The sequence below is a fragment of the Lacerta agilis genome, chromosome 9, assembly GCF_009819535.1.
Source record: "Lacerta agilis isolate rLacAgi1 chromosome 9, rLacAgi1.pri, whole genome shotgun sequence".
Taxonomy (NCBI): Eukaryota; Metazoa; Chordata; class Lepidosauria; order Squamata; family Lacertidae; genus Lacerta; species Lacerta agilis.
In genome coordinates this window covers 31,344,149-31,360,903 of record NC_046320.1, presented here as the reverse complement: position 1 = coordinate 31,360,903, position 16,755 = coordinate 31,344,149, and the positions used below count along the sequence as shown (strand labels likewise).

The window sequence follows — 16,755 nt, the reverse complement described above, 5'->3', positions numbered from 1 at the left end:
CGGACCTTCATTGCAGATTATGCTCATCGCACCACCCCATTAACCCGACTGCTGCGCCCCAAGACGCCCTTCTCCTGGGATGAGGAGGCTGAAGTGGCATTTCAGGGGTTGAAAGCCTGTTTCCAGAGGGCGCCGATTTTACAGCATCCTGATCCCTCTCGTCCCTTCGTGGTGGAGACTGATGCCTCCAGTACGGCTCTCGGTGCCATCCTGTCTCAGCAACACGGACCCGATGCGCCACTGTTACCCTGCGCTTACTACTCCCGGCAGCTCCTTCCGGCGGAGCGTAACTATACCGTGTGGGAGCGGGAACTACTGGCCATCAAGGTGGCCTTTGAGGTCTGGCGCCATCATCTTGAGGGGGCACGACACCCGGTGGAAGTGAGAACGGACCACCGGAATCTGGAGTACCTCCAGACCACCCGCAAGTTGAACCAAAGGCAGATCCGGTGGGCGCTGTTTTTCTCCCGGTTCCAGTTCCGGATCCGCTACATCCCTAGCTCCCAAAACCGGAAAGCGGATGCCCTGTCCCGGAAACCTGAGGACGTCGCAGACACTGTACAGCAGGCAGTACCGACGACTATCTTACCACCAGCCGCATTCCTGGCCACTCAGGAGGCCAAGCCGCTGCAGGCTCGGGTGCGAGAACAGCAACGGGTCGACGCTTGGGCACAGGAACGGCTCCGGGAACTGTCTGACGGGTCATGCCCTCGATATCCGGGGCTGGCCCTGCACCAGGGCCTACTGCTGCACCAGGGTCGTCTATACATCCCACCAGGACCATTGCGGGCTGAGGTTCTCCAGATGTCCCACGATGCCCCAGCAGCAGGGCACTTTGGGCGGTACCGGACCACCCATCTGGTAAGCCGGGAGTTCTGGTGGCCCCGCCTGAAGGCTGATGTGGCACGCTATGTTGCTGGTTGCGACGTCTGCCGGCGGGCCAAGGGTCCTACCGGGCGACCCCCCGGTCTGCTCCAGCCATTACCAGTCCCACCGCGTCCCTGGCACACGGTCTCGCTGGACTTTGTGGTGGACTTGCCCCCATCTCGTCACTGTACCTGCCTCCTAGTTTTCACGGACCATTTCACTAAGATGGTGCACTGTGCCCCCTGCCCGTCCATACCCACAGCTAAGGAAACGGCGCAGCTGTACTTGCAGCACATCTTCCGCCTGCATGGCCTGCCCGAGCGTGTGGTTTCTGACCGCGGCGTCCAGTTCACATCCCACTTCTGGCGAGCCCTGCACCAGACCCTTGGGACGGAGGTCTGTCTATCTTCGGCCCACCACCCGCAGACCGATGGCCAGACGGAACGGGCAAATGCGGTGTTGGAGCAGTACCTCCGATGCTACTGCAGCTTTCAGCAGGATGACTGGGTCGATCACTTGCCATTGGCGGAGTTCGCCTACAACAATGCAGTGAACGCCTCCACCCAGCAGACCCCGTTCCAGGCCTCCTACGGCTACCATCCACGTTTGTTCCCGGACGTGCTGCCAGCTTCCGCGGTCCCCGCAGTGACAGACTGGCTTCAGGAGCTTCAGTCCCAGCAACAATTATTGATGGAGCAACTGCGCCAAGCCAAGGACGCATACAAGGCCCAGGCTGACCGACATCGTCAGGAGGGGCCAGAACTCCGCGTTGGCGATCGGGTGTGGCTCTCCACCCGTCACCTGCATCCTTCTCGGCCCTCACGAAAGCTGGATGCACGATTTGCCGGCCCATTCACCATCACTGCGCAGGTGTCGCCGGTGGCGTTTCGCCTCCAGTTACCTCCATCGCTCAAGGTTCACCCAGTATTCCACCGGTCCCTACTTAGTCCAGTCGCCCCGCCCGACGAGTTCCACCCGGACAATCCACGACCGCAGCCAGTTTTGGTTGAGGGGGAGCCTGAGTACGAGGTGGAGCGCATTCTCGACTCACGATACCGCAGGGGGAAGCTCCAATACCTCATCGACTGGAAGGGGTATGGGCCTGAGGATCGTTCATGGGAACCAGCGGGAAACGTCCACGCACCTGCCTGCCTCCGTGATTTCCATGCAGCTTACCCCAGCAAGCCTGGTCCGGCCCCTCGGTTGAGGGGGAGGCCTGGGAGGGGGGATGGTGTGATGGCCTGGGAGTCAGACTCTGATGCTGAACCTGAGGGATCCCAGCCTGCACAGGATTCCCCGCCTCCAGAACCAGCTGAGCCGGGGCCAGGGCTTGAGCCTGAAGGATCCCCACCTGTGCTGGATCCCCAGGTGCAGGCATCAGCAGAGTCTGCTCTGGCTCCTGATGGGAGGGAGGACTCATTGCCTGCAGGTGCTCCACTCCCAGCCTCTTCAGAAGAAGCGGAGGCATCCCCTGGGTCTAGTAACCCACCAGCCTCTCCTGAGCTACAGAGGCTCAGGGCAGAGAGGCGAAGGGAGTTAAGTGTCTGCAGGAGGAGTGCTCGCCTCCAGGCCCGGAGGAGAGGCGAGTCTCCGGAGGATCGGGACCGCCCTAAGCATAGGGCCAGATAAAAGCCAGCCAGACCCAGCCCAAGTTGCGTGAGCAACTTAGTTGCAAGCGTGTGCTCAACCTGCAACCTTGTGCCTGAACCCGCCTTGGACCTTGACCTGCTCCCTGCCTTGCTCCCCGCCGGATTGACCTCCTTTGGACCCCTAGACCCAGGACTGGACTTGGACCTCGCTTCATGGACAAACCCTTGGGGCCAGCACAAAAAGAATGTTAAAGACATTTCTTTAGCATCTCCTCACATTCAGAGAAATTCTTTCCCCCCACCTCAGTTTTCTGTAAACTCGTGTGCTCAATGTATGTGTGCGGCTTCTCATTGAATTTTCTTCTTTTAAAAGGTGGTTTTGGAGAGCGTGCAGTGTCAAAAAAAAGTGATGCCCTGTTTCAGCTTATAGACAGCATAAGAAGATTTGGCTCAGGTATTGTACTATTCCAGTCAGTAGATGTCCAGATTTTACAATGCCACTGAGTACTGTAAGATTTGTCTCCATCACAATCCACAGAGGTGTGCACACTTTGATTTGCTAGCATGTTCCAGCTTCCCTGAGATCAGTGGAGGCGCACAAACTGCAAGAGGGGAGGCGTGAGTACAGACAGGGTTTCTCTATTGAGATCAATGGACAAGCTCCAGTGGATTAGGAAATTCTATGTATGCTGTGAGTAAAAGAGACCCCCCCCCCCAAAAAAAAATCTTGGACTGATCTGCTTAAGCTTAGTTTATGAGAAATAGACAAACTCTGAAAAGCGACCAAATTTATCCCAAAGTTCAAGTTGACAGATCCTGTTTTATATTTAAAACAGGATCTGGAATATTTTTGGAATCTAAATATGGAAGGCAAATCAAAATTACACTTACCGCTTGGTGCCTCTCAGTACAGTGGTGCCTTGCAAGACTAAATTAATTCGTTCCGCGAGTGTTGTCATATAGCAGAAATTTTGTATTGCGAAGCACTGTCAGGGGAAATGCGGTTTGATGGGGGGGGGGAATCGCAAAACATTTTCGTTTTGCGAGTCACGGCCATAGGGAAATTTGTCTTGCAAGTTACCCTTTCGTTAGCGAATGCCTTTCGTCTAGCGAGTTTTTCGTCTAGCGAGGCATTCGTCTTGCGAGGTACCACTGTATATGACTTACTGTTCATTCATTGGGAAATGCAATAATATAGGTTGGTGATATGGTCACTGATACATTAGTTACAATGACTGAGATAAATTTGCATCTGCCATTGAGGGGGAAAGTGGTGGAATGTCAAGGCTCAGGGAATACTATCCCTCTCCCGGTGGCAGCCAAAGAAAAGTCCTCACCACGTAATTTATTTAGTATTCACACACAGAGAGAAAGGGGGTGTAGTCTCTATGCAATGATGGTGTTGCTTCAAGTAAACTCCTATCCCCTTCGTTTACCCTAATCTACATTATAATCTGAGCCTTCCGCCACTGAGCTCTCTGTTCTACTACTCTCAATGCCCATATGGTCTTGGGAAAAGGGGGGTCAGGAATGCTTTCCAAGGACATTGAATCTGTCAGCTGTCTCTTCCCTCCTTCTCCTCCTCCTCCCTGTTCCTCTACCAATATTTCCCAGCTTCCCCCCTCTGCAGCCTCTGAACTGTGCCCTTCTGCAAGCCACTGATCTAAATCTATACTGTCCTCCTTTTCTCAGGTGGAAAAGTGACTTGGCTGTGTAACATCATGCAGCCCTGGTAGTCTTAATTTGCCTGCTTCTTTTTAATGTTTAAGTCCTTTTTATATACCAACATGTGTGAGTCCTTATAAATAAAGATTCAGTTATACAACTGTATCTGACTAACCACTGCATTAAGGCAGAGTTTCATAGGACTGGCAACAGGATCCTGTGTGCCTGTTCAAGGAAGCTGTTCTGCTGTCTCAGGACTTGAACCCAGTTCCAAGTCTGGTACTATGGCACCTGCATGCCTGTTTCCCGGGGATTTTTCAAGCAGGTGCAAACAGGGACACATGGCAACGAAGACATGAGTTGCATCGTTGCATGGATTTGGCCTTGCCGCATGATAAACAGCTCCATAGTATTGAGCTGTTAGTTCATTTCATGGAACTAACATTTGTTAATTCATGCTTGTACATTGCATTGCAAATCTGGGTACAGTGGTACCTCTAGATGCGAATGTGATTCGGCGCTTCTGCACATGCATGTGGCGTCATTTGGTGCATCTGCACATGCGTGAACCGCCAAACCCAGAAGTAACCCATTCCGGTACTTCTGGGTTCGGCGTGTTTGTAACCCATGCCGTCCGCATCCCACAGCGAACGCAACACGAGGTATGACTGTATATATATAAGGGGGGGGCATCCTTTTATCTTCGAAGAAGATATTTTCATTAATGAAATTTTAAGCATTTTGTTCCATTTTCTGTTATAAATATCATTGCAGGTTTTCAGCAGAATAATATAACAAAGGGAAGAGCAGCTCTAACATTCTCAGGGAGCTATGAGAAGAAAAGGTTTCCACGAGCAGCTACATCACGCACAGAACGGATATGGCCAGGGGGTGTCATTCCATATGTTATAGGAGGAAATTTCACTGGTAAGAAATACAAAAGATACACTTATATCCTTGAAGGAATTGACCCTTATAATTAGTAGAATTTTTAAAAATGAAACAGAGGTCTTGAAATAGATTCTCTCTTTCTTGTTTTCTAGGTGTCCTGGCTATATATTACAATTGCAAACTCCGAAATAAATGCATATTTTATAGTACAATTGTCTTTATACAATTGTAGCTCCTTTAAAGCTTTCTACACAAATGCTTTAATTCCTAAAAATTAAATGTAACTTGAAAATGCTGTGAATCAAGTAGCACTCAAGTGACTAAGGTGCAGTGTGTGGTAGCAAACTAACTCAACTTTTCCTTTTATCATAATATCTTGAGATTCAGGTCAACTTAAATACACATACAGTTTAGCTTATACAGAAATGTTGCAGTTCCTGTGCTCAACGATTCCAAGATGCCTCTTTTGCACTGAAATAAATTCAATGTACATTTCACATGGTTGGCTAAAAGAAATAGCGATACATCACAATTAAATATAAGGAGAGCTTTCTAATATATCTTAAAGCACGTGTAACATGATAAAACAACACACAGGTTCTTATCCAGCAAGGGATATGCTCACATCAACATGCATTTGCCCTCCAGGTGGATAGGAGCATGTGATGGTGGAGGGAGTGAGGGGAATAAGGGCAATTTTCTTGCCAAAAAAGTATACTGGAACACAGATATACACAATTATCTATCTCTGCTTCCCAATTAAAATGAATAGTCATTCTTTGTCAGAGATTTCTAATTTAAATGATACGGAATGGGAGCTAATTGTTTAGAACGAGTGATTGGGACTAGTCTTACTCCAAAATTCTTGTATGCCAAAGGCAATGTACATCAAATTTGGCAAAAAAAGAAAAAAGGCTCAGAAAAGGGAGAGAGACTCCTATTAGTTGCCTAGCAAATGAAAAGTCCAGTCACTGTGTCAGCTCATCATTCACTCCTCTCTCATCTACTGCTCATTATCTCCTGGAATATTGTATTGAAATTTGTCCTGGAATCATGCAGATGTGCTTGGCAAACCTGCATAGATTGGAGAGCTCTGAGCACTGTGTGTTCTGTAGCCCAGTCTCTGTTCTGTTGGTATAGGTGGTTTTTTATACCAGACTGCCAAAGCAATGATCAGGTCCATGTGTGCAAGAAATTCTGTTGCAGCTTGTGTTACCCTTTTGTCAGGTCAGCTGGTTTTTTCACACAAGCTATGCGTGCACACCATTAGGCATGCCATGTGCAGACCTCTCTTCCTATCGCACAAACCAACAGATGAAACAGTTGTGTGAGTCTGCACTCTCTGAAGTTACACTCCGCTCATTCCTGTTTTTGGAGTGCACGCACATTTTAGAGGCAGCTGAATAAATGTGAAAACACACGCAGGAGTAATGTCTCTGCGTTCAAAGCATCCTGCAGATATTTCATTCTGCTGCCTATAGCTTAGTTCAGTGCTGTATATTCACATTGCTTTTAGCCTGACATTTCTATGAGTCAAAACAAAATCGAAAATTCTTTCTAGTAGCACCTTAGAGACCAACTGAGTTTGTTCCTGGTATGAGCTTTCGTGTGCATGCACACTTCTTCAGATACCATGATTTGGTATGAGTGTAATTTTTCTTCAGATTTCTATGAGTGTAATTTTTTTTGTCTCTTGCATACACAAAGAAGACGACACAGTGGTAGACTGTTTTCGTATCAGTAGCATCTAATGCAGGAGCTTTTAAACCTCCAGATGTTGCTGGTCTCCACCTCCCATGAGCCGTAGCTAACATGGCCCTGGATAATAGTTGTACTTCAGCCATCATCTGGAGGACCCCAAGTTCTCTTCCCCTGACCCAGTGGACTGATACTGAGGTCCCAGTACAACAATAAAGAAACCAAATGGCATAGCTTCTCAACATGCAGCACACCTGCACTAGTTGGCACTCACTAACCCAAGCCATTCCAGGTTCAGCTTCTTCTGCTGCTTGCCTTGCACTGTAAACTGGGGGAGGGTGTTGCTATTGTTTACCACAAATTAAAACACATTAAAACAGATTAAAGTAACTTAAAATCACAAAAAATCGGATAGGTCATAAAATATACATCAAGAACTCTACTATCAGCATTCTCCAAGAACTCTATAGCGAAGGAGACAGATGTTTTGTGGTTTTATATTTTGATTTTGTTCTGTGAACTGCCTTGAGACTTCCAGGTATATGGCGGTATATAAATTCAAATAATAATAATAATAATAGTAATAATAATAATACCTTCGTGGAGAGTGAGTTCCACAACTTAGGGGCTAGCATAGACAATAAGTTATCAAACGTTTGACAAGATGTGGGTGATGCACTGTGCATTTGCATTTCTGGGTCACAGGATGTTCAAACCTGGGGTGAAGGGTTGATCTGACAGTTCACCCATTTCTTTCTGAACACAGGGTTGTATCTACTGGTGGCTTTGTACTTAAGGAAGCACTTCCACTTGTGTAACTTAACGCACCCCATTTTTATCAATCCCTCCTATGAGTTGCAGCCCTCTAAGCCATATCCTGTGCTGTTCTGCAGGATCCCCCAGCTCTTAAGCGTAGCTTTTGAATAGGATAGGATCACGAGGAAATCACTTCTGCTAGCACAAAGCCACTGTTGGATATAACTTAGAAGCAATGAAAAAGCATAGTGTTATGAATTCACCTTGTAGGATTTGTGTGCATCTTGGGGTACATTTTGGAAAATGTTGCCCTTGCTGTGCGAAGTTTATACTATTTGCCCGTCACTGTTTTCTTTGCTTATTTCCCAAAACCCGCATCCAGTATTAGTTTGCACTTGAAACACTCTTGCTTTTTTCAAGTGCAAGTGTTTTTCAAAACAATCAAATTTACTTGAATGCTGTTGGCGTTAAACAGGATACTTCCCCCCCCTAAAAATCATTTGTGTATTTCATTGCAAACATTGATTCCAGGCATTCAACGAGCAATGTTCAAGCAGGCAATGCGGCACTGGGAAAAATATACCTGCGTTACATTCATTGAGCGAAGTGACGAAGAAAGTTACATTGTGTTTACATACAGGCCTTGTGGGTAAGTTGGTGTAAATGTATGCTTAATGTGCTAATGTGGTATGCTTAGAAGCACACATCTGGAACCGATGAGAAGGTCGTCCATCCTATTGCTGCAAGGCACACAGATCTACACACTCTGCCTTGATCACAGTGCGCCAGTTGAGATGGTGCACTGCAGAAATTTACGTGTAAAGCAAATTGCTTCAGATGACTCAAGCAAGTGAGATGACTTACATGTTTTAGGGGAAAGCCAAATCCTTTCAAAAAGTATGTGTACATGCATATGTGTATTTTAAATTTAAAAGATATTTACAATGATCCCCTCTTTGTGTATTGAATATTAATGTGCAGCATCGCCTTCTTTGAAAATGTGCATGGTACATGCACGTGGTACATGAGAAGAGTTTTATTACTATTTATCTGAAGCCAAATATAAAAAATATAAGGTAAACTCAAGTCCCATGTCTGAGTTTTTCCAAGTATGCAAATGCTCCACATGTGTGTGGAGCTTCCATGTGTAGAATGACATTACCATTCATTGCAACACTTGAAACAGTTTTCCACATGTATGTACAAAGCTACCTCAGAATTGAATTTTCTATGTTGTTTGAAAGTTTTATAGACACCAACTGGTGAACACACAAAGCTCTGAATAAGGCTCACAGTATTCATTTGATGAATGAATGAATGAATGAATGAATGAATCTTTATTTGCATCAGCCATCGGCCATAACAATAAAACAACAATAAGGTATACAAAGAATAGAAATAAAAAGTCAATTATATAAAATACATTTTGGGGTTTTGAATCAATAATTGAATAGTGGATCATTTGACCGTAATTAAATATGCCTTTATAAGGGGCGGGGAAATCAGTTAGTGAATCTGAGGCACATTTATCAGTATTGTAACCATACATACACTTTGAAGTTAATTCTGTTGAAACTGAAACTTTGTAATCCTCTGTGGTCTACGCTTAGCTCTCCTACATGTTCTTGTAGGAAATATTTAAACCTTGTCAAAGTCAGCGCTGTTGTTGTATTACACATATTGCAGCTTATAATGCTGGTTACAAAATAATGGATGTGTGATGGCACTCTGTGTGGTAATGAGCATTTGTGTCAAAACTAGTTCAAGACTGTGGTACTCATAGTTGTTATTAGGGCAACTACCCTGCAATGTATACCACATACATGTGTATTAGATATCCTGCTCGCTGCAAGGATATAAAGAGCTAGTCCCTTTCGACCCTATCTGGTGGGCATACCCAGTGGGATTTTAGTTTTTCTCTCCCATTTGAATGGCAAACCTTGTGCCATATCACAATGGCTTTGAACCCCTCCTTGCTTTCAGTGGGTTTGCCATGTAACATACAGGGCTGGCTGTTTGAAAAAGCTCTTTGCTTTGCAGAACTAGTTGCATAGTTCTTAGTATCCAGGTCCCTCGTTCAGTGGAATCTAAGATATGGTGCACTTTCTGAGTCCTCTCCAAGGTAAATAGGAATTCTAGTGCCACCTTTGAATAATTTAATTTAGAAGTTGAAACCAATGGGGGGTGTTTAATTAATAGTCTCTGCCTATCAATGATAATTACTTAGAGTAACCTCTTTAACAGAGGAACAGGGGAACTGATCCTGTTGTTTCTTCTCGATCTCTCAGTGACTTTCAATACCATTGACCACAGCATCACCTGGACTATCTTTTTGTGTTTGGGGGGGCCACTGTTTTATAGTGGTCCTACTACTAATTGTGGGGCCAAGTTCAGTGAGTTGCATTGGGTGACTATGAATCATAGCCAGCTTAGTTTTACTCAGAGTAGACCCAACGTAATTCATTGACCTAAATTAGTCATGTCATTAATTTTATGTCAATTAATTTCTCCTCTGGCTGTGACTAATATTAGATATAAACCTATGTGCCTGCCACCTGGCAATTATGTTGTGTGATGCCTCAGGGCACTATTTTGTCTCCAGTGCTTTTCAACATCTATATGAAACTCTTGAGAGCCGTTATTAGGAGATTTGGGTTGCAGTGTCATCAGTTAATACTTACAAACCCTCCAAAGGTCAGATTCATGTGCTTTTCCATACAATAACAAGAAAACACAGGGACACCGGTGGTGCTGTGATCTAAACCACAGAGCCTAGGGCTTGCCAATTGGAAGGTCGGCAGTTCGAATCCCCACGACGGGGTGAGCTCCTGTTGCTCGGTCCCTGCTCCTGCCAACCTAGCAGTTCAAAAGCATGTCAAAGTGCAAGTAGATAAATAGGTACTGTTCCGGCGGGAAGGTAAACAGTGTTTCCGTGCGCTGCTCTGGTTCGCCAGAAGCGGCTTAGCCATGCTGGGCACATGACCCAGAAGCTGTATGCTGGCTCCATTGGCCAGCAAAGCGAGATGAACCCCGTAACCCCAGAGTCGTCTGCGACTAGACCTAACGGTCGGGGTTCCCTTTACTTTTTACCTTTAACAAGAAAACGCAGGCAGCAAAACTTAGTTTCAAAAAGTGGTAAAATGTTTCTAAATTATTTGTATAGAAACACAAAGATGACTTGCTAAAGCCACGCGGTCTGGGCTTAGAGCGATTATATCAGACGTCCTTTCTGGTTGGATTCACATGGTGGAAGAGAGAGGGGAGAGGGTTTTTGGTAAACTTTCATCCCAAGGCGAGGGTGTGTGACTTAGTTAAGTCTGATGGAACTGTGTACTCTATGGTCTTAACCCCTTCATCCATTAAGTAGAGCTAAGCATGCTGGTTATACGAGACTGATATTTATCCCACATATTTGTCACTAGAGGCTCAAATAACCTTGATGGAAGGAGTTCCTATAACCAACTTCAGGTGAAGTTTTTATCAGGACAGGGATACCCTAGCCACTGTGGTTCATGTATTGGTAACCTCATGTCTGGATTATTGTAATGTTCTTGGGATTGGTTCGGAAGCTGTAGCTAGTACAGAATCTGGCAGCAATGCTTGTTCATGCACATCCTATCTCTATTCTAAAAGTGCTGCACTATCTGCCGGTTAGGTACAGAGCCATTTTCAAAGTTTTGTTGGTGGCATAGAATGCCCTAAATAACTCAGGACCGTGATACCTGAATGATCACTTCCCCCTGCTGAGAGCCTGGGGGCCCTGCTCCTGCCTCAATCCACCTGGCCCAGGGCGGGGCCTGACAAGTTTTATAAGGACTGGTGCTGCTGCTCAGCAGAGAGGGTTTCTTAAACAATTTTTTTTAATTTTTTTTTTAGTGTAAGGACATTTTGTAGGATGTGCCTGGGAGGAAAGGAGTGGAGGAGAGCAGTGGGAGGCCAATTGCAGTGGTTCTGGGTAGGAGGAGCTATGGTGTAGGAAGAGTGGAAGGCCAGGTAAGGGGCACCCAGCACAGGCTGTTAGTGATTGTGCTATGTGCCAGCCCCTCGAGTCTGCAACTGCTGCTGTCGAATGCCAGGTCGGCCCAGAATAAAATCTCCCTCATCCACGATCTGATTATACAGTGATTTTGACAGCAAAGTCTGTATTTCACAAATGACCTTAAGACTTACTTATTCAAAACAAAGTTAGTTCTGAATTTTCATATGCAGAGTAATAGTTCTTCTTTCTGGCTTAAAGAAGAAGAGTTTGGATTTGATATCCTGCTTTTCACTACCCGAAGGAGTCTCAAAGCGGCTAACATTCTCCTTTCCCTCCCTCCCCCACAACAAACACTCTGTGAGGTGAGTGGGGCTGAGAGACTTCAAAGAAGTGTGACTAGCCCAAGGTCACCCAGCAGCTGCATGTGGAGGAGCGGGGAATCGAACCCGGTTCACCTGATTACGATTACAACATGACTAGCTAGATGATCTGAAAAAAATGACTTTTGCATTGTGAGTTATCTTGCAACTAGAGATGGAAGGCATTTCAAGTCATCATGCTCGTGCAAGGGGGTGTTCAGTTCATATAATGTTAGCTTGCTGCTGTCATTGTATAAGATGCTTTAGACTATCACACCTTTTACAGTCCAGCTGCCTAAATAAACACTAAGCACTTGACCTGGTTCTGTTTCCAAATTCCTCTAATCAGCTTAAAGCCCATCTTTAGGCTTTTAACTCTCAGGAGCATGAAAAAAATAAATAAATACTCAAACAGCAAGTTTAATGTCATCTTTAGAATGCTTCATGCTCTCTCAGACTGTCAGTTATTGCACTTTACTTGCCATTATTGATCAGCTAGAATGATTAAATGGAATTAGAGATTCATAAATAGTTAGTGCCTTTAACTACTGTCTGGTGCAATAAAGATTAAAGAAATCAAGATCTGGAAAGTCGGGCTTTTGGCTGCAGTTTGCAGAGGATTGCTGGGCTGTGTGCCAAGCACACCTAGCAGAAGTGGCCACAATAGTGATACAGACCATGGTGTTCTTTTCGAGCATCACTCTTTTGGATTCCTAACCCTTTGACTCAGTACTGTTGTCTTAGTGGTAGTCTAGGCACTTAATTGGATGAATCAGATATGTTCTTGGCAGGCCGCTCCAAGCAGTGAGTCCCAATGACCCTGTTGTAGTCTATAGTAAGGCGGTTATTTTAAGACTCTGTTGCTGATGATTGCTGCTTTCTTTTGAAGTACAACTAATTATCGGCATGAAACACCTAAAATGCACTGTGATGAGCATTAAGAAACTGCTGTGGACAGCTGATTTTGAAAATATTCTAATACTTAGTTCTTTTTTCAGTAATGTAACTGCATATGTACATAGCAAGCTGCCTTATACTGAGTCAGACCATTGATCTATCCAGCTCAGCATTGGCTACACTAGCTAGAAGCGGCTCTCTGTGGTTTCAGGCAATGAGTCTTTCCCAGCCCTAACCTTACTTGTTTTCTCCTGCCTGGACAACTCAGTTGGTTAGAACATGGTGCTAATAACGTCAGGGCTGCAGCTTAACTAGCTTTTTATGAATTAGGATCTGCAGGGCTATTAGAAGCAACCAAATGTATTCACTGGTGATCTACAGAGAGCAGCAAGACACTTGTGGGGGAGCAGGTGGGGATACTGGGGCAGAACAGATGGGAAGAAGAGATTATATGTAGTACAGACTTAGAATGATTAACTTTTGTTTTTCAAAAAGGAAAAAGGGAAAATAATTTTCCTAAGATGTGGTGTTTATCACTAAAATACTTTTCACCCCCCCTACTCCAACATGACGTACATGACCTTAAAAAGCAGTGGATTGCTGAAATGGGTCAGAAGCTGATCATAAGTAACTATCTTCAGAGGATTTAAATCCTCTGTCTTAAACAGAGAGCTCTATTTCACTAACCCATTAGCTTTAAAAGAGTGTTGTTTTGCAAAGTGGGTTTTCATAAAGCTTGTTTTTATGCAGGCCTATGCTTACTCTGGGCTAAAAATATTCAGTTTATACATAAAGGATCCTGCTTGCATAATAAATTATATAAACACATAATATATGTATTTAATTCATTCAGTTTAAGCTGTGAGTCAAAGTGTATTTTTATTTTAATTTTAAAAAGGTCCATTGACACCAAGAGGTGTTTGAATTAACTGAATCATTGTATTTAAGACAAAATTATATTCTATAGTAGCTTGTGGTGTGGTGGAGGTGAGCTCAGGCAAGGGCATTTCCTAGGCATATTTCAAAAATCATGTGAACTAGTAGCCTCTTTCACTACATTTTATCCAAAGTGTGATTTTAACAGAATCTTTTTGCCACATAATCCGGCTATCACATTTTTGCTCATGTTCCAAGTTTTATTTCTGTGATGTTTAGGATTAGTTTGCTCCAAGCCAATATAGAATGTTGTCATTCAACATTTCTGTGAGCATTGCCACATCAATATGATTCCCAGTCAGGAAAACCCTTGAGGGACTAATTTAAGGGAACAATACATGTGTAGTTACTTAACCGTTGTGATTTTATTGCGGAGGAGTTCAGAAGCAAATAAAATCGGGGAGTGTGCACTTGGAGGCTATATGCCAGCAGCTCAACCACTGTAAGATTGTCCTGTACACTGCAGAGTTCAGAGAATGTGGTATGGGCATTGACTTCCTGGGGCCCAAAGTTATTCCATGGGACTTCTATTCTTTTTAACTGAGTCCAAACTTGAGCAAACCCTGTGCTTGCAGTGACCACAACAGATGATGTGAGTTCTCCTCCTCCTCCTCTTCCTCCTCCTCCTCCTCCTTTGGATGAGGGTTCTGAATTGGGTCACTCTCAGTGGGAGGGATCAGGTTTGGATCTGGTAGATCCATGGGCAGCTTTCTTCTGCCTTCCACCAGTTCAAGGCCCTATGGTTTATGCCACTGGTGGGAACACAATGGTCTGTAGTTTCATAATGGCAACACTTTCTGTGGGGACCACCGGAGCACCCACAACCAGCAGAAGTTGGCAGATGACCACCTCTGCCGTATCTTAAACCCCTCCAGCAGCAAAGATCAGGGGATTAGGACTCCCCACCCTTCAACCTCAACATGTATTTGGGGACACATTTCTTAATTTTGTAATATTTATTTGTAGTGTTGCTGTTGTAGCCCACCACCCATTAGTGCAGGCTTCCTCAAACTCAGCCCTCCAGATGTTTTTGGCCTACTACTCCCATGATCCCTAGCTAGCAGGACCAGTGGTCAGGGATTATGGGAATTGTAGTCTCAAAACATCTGGAGGGCCGAGTTTGAGGAAGCTTGCATTAGTAAAGGTAAAGGGACCCCTGACCATTAGGTCCAGTCGCGGACGACTCTGGGGTTGCGGCACTCTTCTCGCTTTATTGGCTAAGGGAGCTGGCGTACAGCTTCCGGGTCATGTGGCCAGCATGACTAAGCCGCTTCTGGCGAAACAGAGCAGTGCACAGAAACGCCGTTTACCTTCCCGCCGGAGCGGTACCTATTTATCTATTTGCACTTTGTGCTTTCGAACTGCTAGGTTGGCAGGAGCAGGGACCGAGCAACGGGAGCTCACCCCGTCATGGGGATTCGAACTGCCAACCTTCTGATCAGCAAGCCCTAGGCTCTGTGTCCCAAATTGCCAGATGAAGTCCATTGCTTTAGAAGTTGCTTTAGAAGTTCTGCTGAGTAACATTCGTAGCAGATCCACTTAAATCAGTGAACAAGTGAGTCATAAGTCACAAGTCCATTGCATTCACTGGGTTTACTCTGAGTTGGACTTATTTGGACACAACGCTGCTTATATTTTCTGTGGTAAATAATTGTTTCAGTCTCATTAGTCATATGTCTGTCCTACTAAATTGCTTAGAGGTTTTATCAAATGGTATACAAAATATAAGTAAAGGGGGGGGGGAAATGAGCTAAATCTACTACCATCCAGAACCACCAGGCCTTTATGCTTTTAAAAAAGATATTTGGCAAAAGGTGCATCTAAACATTATACATGATACCTGGAAGTTCAAGAGGAATTAAAGTTGGTGAATTGGCACAGGAAGAAATATGTTTTATATCACAGTTTGGATTACTCCACAACTTGAAAGCATATGCAATGGCTTTCAAATCACTAGGTGTTAAAAATATTTAAATGTATCTGCAGCCCCACATTAAACGGATAAAGAATTTGAGGGGGGAGTGATGTTGCACCGTTTCCCCCTCAGAAATGCTTTCCTTTGTCAGTCTTTTACGTTTGCTGGTAATGGAATTCATTTTGGCTAACCTCCTCAAGGGCCATGTAATTTTAAGCGTTCTTACTGTAAAAATAAATGCTTCTTATACCCCCACCCCTATCTCCGAGAAGAAAATTGTACAATTAAATGTTTACTTTCTTATATATAAGAGAGAGAGAGCCAAAGTTTAATCTTCTTGCCAAACCACAGAAAAACTAATGATTTTCAGAAGATTAAAATGCAAATTGCAACACCTTTCTGGGAATGAGCAATATTCACATATGTATTCATCTGTGTTCTTCTTCTAAATTACAGGTGCTGTTCTTATGTAGGCCGAAGGGGTAATGGCCCTCAGGCAATTTCTATTGGCAAGAACTGTGATAAATTTGGAATTGTTGTTCATGAGCTGGGACATGTGATAGGATTTTGGCATGAACACACAAGACCAGACAGAGATGATCATGTAACCATCATCAGGGAAAACATCCAGCCAGGTGAGACCATTTTAGTGTGCTTTCTTATATTTTAGTGTGGTGTCTTGTATTTTAAAATGCTGCCCCATTTTGTGTGCTTGTGGCTCTTGAGGTTCTTGCACATTGGTTTAACTGGATAGTGCTAAAACAGTAAAATTCAGCCACGCTGTTCAAAGTGGGTGTTTATATGAGACTTTTGCATTATGCAAGGTAATTTGTGTTAATACAGTGAAGAGTTAGTAAAAGCAATTGATAGCTTATGCAGTCTCCATAGCCTCAAGCTGCCTCTTTGGCAATTTACCCTTGTTTGAAGAAGCTGTTGTTGTTGTTGTTGTTGATTGGTTATATTGAAGGTATGTGCCCCTAGACATCTTTGCAGATGATTTGTTGCTCTCTAACACTTGAGTGAGTGAACCACATCTTTAAATCCAATAAGACAGGCTTCCTCAACCTCGGCTCTCCAGATGTTTTGAGACTACAATTCCCATCATCCCTGACCACTGGTCCTGCTAGCTAGGGATCATGGGAGTTGTAGGCCAAAAACATCTGGAGGGCCGAGGTTGAGGAAGCCTGCTGTAAGAAACTAGCT

The 16,755-nt window shown here is 44.6% G+C and overlaps 1 protein-coding gene across 3 annotated transcripts in view; it reads left to right on the top strand.

Annotated features, from left to right (window-relative positions):
* The window catches only part of TLL1 (tolloid like 1), a 132,676-nt gene that overhangs the window by 72,371 nt on the left and 43,550 nt on the right, over positions 1-16,755 (top strand). For all 3 annotated transcript variants that reach the window (XR_004427312.1, XM_033159737.1, XM_033159738.1), the window contains exons 3-6: positions 2,830-2,910; positions 4,896-5,048; positions 7,998-8,115; positions 16,009-16,187. Coding sequence is in view for 2 of the 3 variants with exons in the window: in XM_033159737.1 (XP_033015628.1) it covers positions 2,830-2,910; positions 4,896-5,048; positions 7,998-8,115; positions 16,009-16,187 (531 nt within the window). In the remaining variant the exon portion in view is untranslated. The remainder of the gene's footprint in view (positions 1-2,829; positions 2,911-4,895; positions 5,049-7,997; positions 8,116-16,008; positions 16,188-16,755) is intronic.